At 38.0% G+C, this 3,778-nt stretch overlaps 1 protein-coding gene across 1 annotated transcript; it reads right to left on the bottom strand.

Moving 5' to 3' along the window:
• Nucleotides 1-1,378: 1,378 nt before the first annotated feature.
• On the bottom strand, nucleotides 1,379-3,681 carry ubl5 (ubiquitin like 5). The gene is made up of 5 exons (XM_034130165.1): nucleotides 3,601-3,681; nucleotides 3,183-3,254; nucleotides 2,425-2,508; nucleotides 2,289-2,326; nucleotides 1,379-1,671 (listed from the first exon to the last, which is right to left on the bottom strand). The coding sequence occupies exons 2-5, from the start codon at nucleotides 3,236-3,238 to the stop codon at nucleotides 1,628-1,630; spliced, it is 222 nt and encodes a 73-aa protein (XP_033986056.1). The 5' UTR covers nucleotides 3,239-3,254; nucleotides 3,601-3,681; the 3' UTR covers nucleotides 1,379-1,627.
• Between the last annotated feature and the right edge of the window lie 97 nt (nucleotides 3,682-3,778).

Here is a 3,778-nt window from a genome sequence, read left to right as displayed (position 1 = left end):
CATGATGAGCGTCTGGTTATTGCACTAAAGCAGTTTCTTAAACGTTACACGCAGATGTGATTGATGAACATCTCATTTCAAAACAACAGGTCTGAAAGGAATACTTCACCAAAAGAAAGATAAGAAAAAAGATCATTCGGATTTTAATGTATCAGCTTGCGTTACATTTTTTCTTCATTCTCGCAGAAAACGTTTATTGTCTTGCATGCCTCTTTGGTGAAGGAAGAAGGCGAGTAATTGATATACAAATAGTCACTTTGTTGGTGAATTACTTTTACTGTATCTGCAGCCATAATCAAATCAAATCAAGTTTTATTTATATAGCACATTTAAAAGCGATTTTTGGTCGAGCCAAAGTGCTGTACATGTAATAAAAACACTTTACTACAATCACAATAAAAGACCATTTACAACAGAAATATAAAACACAAAAACACAGGAAATAGTCAGGTCCGCTCTGACTAGAAGGCCAGAGAGAAGAAGTGTGTCTTCAGTGAGGATTTAAAAACCCCTAGGGTCTGGGCCGACCTCACATGGAGGGGCAGAGTGTTCCAGAACCTAGGGCCAGCTGCTGCGAAGGCTCGGTGCCCTCTGGTTTTGAGCCTGGTCTTGGGCACTACCAGCAGCAGCTGGTCAGCAGACCTTAAAGCTCTGGCTGGGGTGTAGCGCTGGAGGAGTTCAGCTATATAGGCCGGAGCCAGCCCATTTAGGGCTTTGAAAACAAATAAAAGGATTTTAAAATCAATTCGGAACCGAATTGGAAGCCAGTGTAGTGAGGCCAGAATTGGGGTGATGTGATGTCACGCTTTTTGTGGCCAGTCAGAAGACGTGCAGCTGCGTTCTGGACTAGCTGCAGGCATCTAATTGAGGCCTGGTCCATACCCACATACAGAGCGTTGCAGTAGTCCAGTCTCGAGGTAACAAAGGCATTAATAACCCTTTCTAGGTCTTTAAAAGATAAAAATTACTTGGTCTTGGCCAATAGTCTTATTTTAAAAAAGCAGGATTTGACTATGGAGCTGACCTGCTTATCAAATTTAAAAGCGCTATCGAAAGTCACTCCAAGGTTCGTGACAGAGGGGAGGATGTTTTCATTGAGAGAGCCCAGAATATCAACTGGAGAGGCTGGAGGTTGGGGTCCAAAAAAGATGACCTCAGTCTTGCTCTCGTTGAGGTTAACGACATTTTTGCTCAGCCAGGATTTTATCTCTATCAAGCAGTCCATCAACTGCTGTAGTAATAACCTCCACTCTTACAATAAAGTGTATAAACATTTAAGTAATTAGCTTTCAGATTGTTAAACATACAACAGGTGTTCCTGTTTCTTCTTGCTTGAAAAAAACAACTAACTAATGGATGCCAATGAACAGTCTTGTGAATAGGTATAAACATCCTTTTATTCAAAAATATCAAAACAAAAACTGTGGAACAACAACATGACTTTCGGTCAATTTATGGGCAAAAATCATAATCTAAAATGGTGTGTGTGTTTTCTGCTCTCAAGATCCGGCTCCTCTTTCAGTTGTGTTGTCTGATCATGGTTGTTTCCTGCGACTGATCCCGTGTGTGTGTGTGTGTGTGTGTGTATCATGGAAGAGTCATCTCTGCGTTATTGACTCGAGGTCCTCTACTGGTAGTACAGCTCCAGGTTCATCCCATCGTGGATTTCATCTGCAGAGGTCGTGGTTAAGTACAACACATCAGGTAAAATAGTTCCACTGTCTATTGAGCTTGATACAAATTGACATACAATAATGTCATTTCAGCCAACAATTACTTAATAATGCAGAGGCGTTTATTATAGACTGTAAATAAAACCTGCAAGTTGTATAATGTCACAGACAGAGATACATATTACTGCAACTACATTGGTTCTAGTATTAATTGTGAAAAGAAACAGTTAGTAAAAATGGTAACTACTTGTGTTTTTGGACCATGTTTTGCAAGGGGATCAAACACTTATTTCCCACAGTTAAATGCAAATACATTTATATTTTACATAATGTCAATATTATTTTTGATATTCTTACTCTCACTGTTTATATAAACCTACCATTAAAATGATAGACTGTTAATTTATTTGGGCAAACTTACAAAATCTGCAGGGTGTCAAATACTTATTTCCTCCACTGTGCATACTGCTGGATCTCTAAATCCACTATATTAAAAGCCAGTATTACACACAGCTCCATCCTTAATTTACACAATTGCTTTCTTTTTGAGTTGTAAATTGACCTCTGTGACAAAGTGGCAGTAAGAGATCAGCTGCAGAGCGTGTTTAAGGATACAGTCTCCCAGGGTTACGTGGTCCTTGAATATGGTATACCTGTGGGAACAGAGGAGGAACATTTAGCTGGTAGCAGAAAATACATTTACACGTTTATGTTATAATTAGGGAATCAGCATTACAGACAACAAACTTACCATTTCTTTAAAACAATTTTGTCAAATCGTGTTCCTGTCTGGGCGGCAATGAGCTTCTTCAGATCTCCAATCGTATCTTCAGAGCTGAGAAATGGTGGTCAAGGAAGAAGCAAACAGGTGGTGTATACAAGACATTCAGAACCATGCACTTCGTTGCTCTATATAACAAATATGATTAAATGTATTTGGTTGAAAGAGCCTTTAGCAATACATAAGAGCAAAAAAAGATCCAATGTTCATGAACAATAACGTATACAAAGTGGGAAACATTACTGTACACGTTTGAGTTGAACATAGTGCGAAAAAAAGGTGTTGATCAATTTTTCCAAAAATATATATATATCCAAAATAATTTATACTATAAGATAACTTTTAAATTAAACATTTTAAAGTTTCTGTTGCTCTGTCTTCAGTTCATACAGAAAATAAAGCTTTGTAGAAATGAAAAAGATCTTTATATAAGTGTACTTACTGTTTAACTACCTGTCCACATCTCTGTACACCGTTTTTTATTTATTATTTCTCATTGCAAACACATTTACATTCATTAATTCACTTGTATCTGTCTACAATACATATTCCTTTAATGCATGTTATTTTTTCTCAACAACTCTTTCGCTAACAGTTCTGCACATGACATAACTAACTTGAAACCCATTCAAAACTCAACCTAACTCCACGTTAGCTGTACGTGGGCCCAGGTATTACACTCAGGACGCATTATTCAGGATCATGTCCACAGTTTCAGAAAAGGATACTTGCATTTAACCCGGACTTTTTTGCCCAGGCGATCGTTGCAAACCACCTCAATCATCTTCAGTTTCTGTAAGCTGAATAACAAGAGACACAGTTAGCATCACATGTGAGAGTCGCTTCATACTTTTCCATACAAACCTTAAACCAATAGTAGTGGTACATATAGGGTAGTTAGAAGCTCAAGCAAATGTCGTTCATTCAAAGAGTATGAGATATGATAAAACAGGTATTTAAAATGAATTTCTGGATGTTTTGTTTGAAAAAAGCTAACATTAGCTAGCCTAAGATCACGACACCAGAAATATACACTCCAGTGTGCGTATTGTCGCAAACGCCACACGTAAAGCAACTTCCTGTCTCAAAAATAAAGAGGATTGTGATACTTCTCAAAGAAAGGCGTCTTAAATGTTAGATTCCTACCTGCAAATTCACAGCAGAATACAAATACAAATATATTCCCTTTTCGACAGAATACTCTGGATCGCACACTTTACCGTAAAGCAGATACAGTTTGCGTATCAACCTATCGACCAATCAAATGGGCATGTTGATGATTGACAGCCCAAGGGAGCCAATGAGCAAAGTGAAAAACACGTCA

Source organism: Trematomus bernacchii, unplaced genomic scaffold, assembly GCF_902827165.1.
Source record: "Trematomus bernacchii unplaced genomic scaffold, fTreBer1.1, whole genome shotgun sequence".
Taxonomy (NCBI): domain Eukaryota; kingdom Metazoa; phylum Chordata; class Actinopteri; order Perciformes; family Nototheniidae; genus Trematomus; species Trematomus bernacchii.
This window is presented reverse-complemented; position numbering and strand designations above follow the sequence as displayed.

Bases quoted from the DNA above. Each gene is read 5' to 3' on its own strand.
- ubl5 (XM_034130165.1), bottom strand. From the start codon at position 3,238: ATGATTGAGGTGGTTTGCAACGATCGCCTGGGCAAAAAAGTCCGGGTT. The intron at 2,327-2,424 runs GTAAGTTTGTTG...CTGTTCCCACAG, and splicing joins AAAATTGTTTTAAAGAAATG to GTATACCATATTCAAGGACC. The intron at 1,672-2,288 runs GTATCCTTAAAC...CGACCTCTGCAG, and splicing joins CCACGTAACCCTGGGAGACT to ATGAAATCCACGATGGGATG.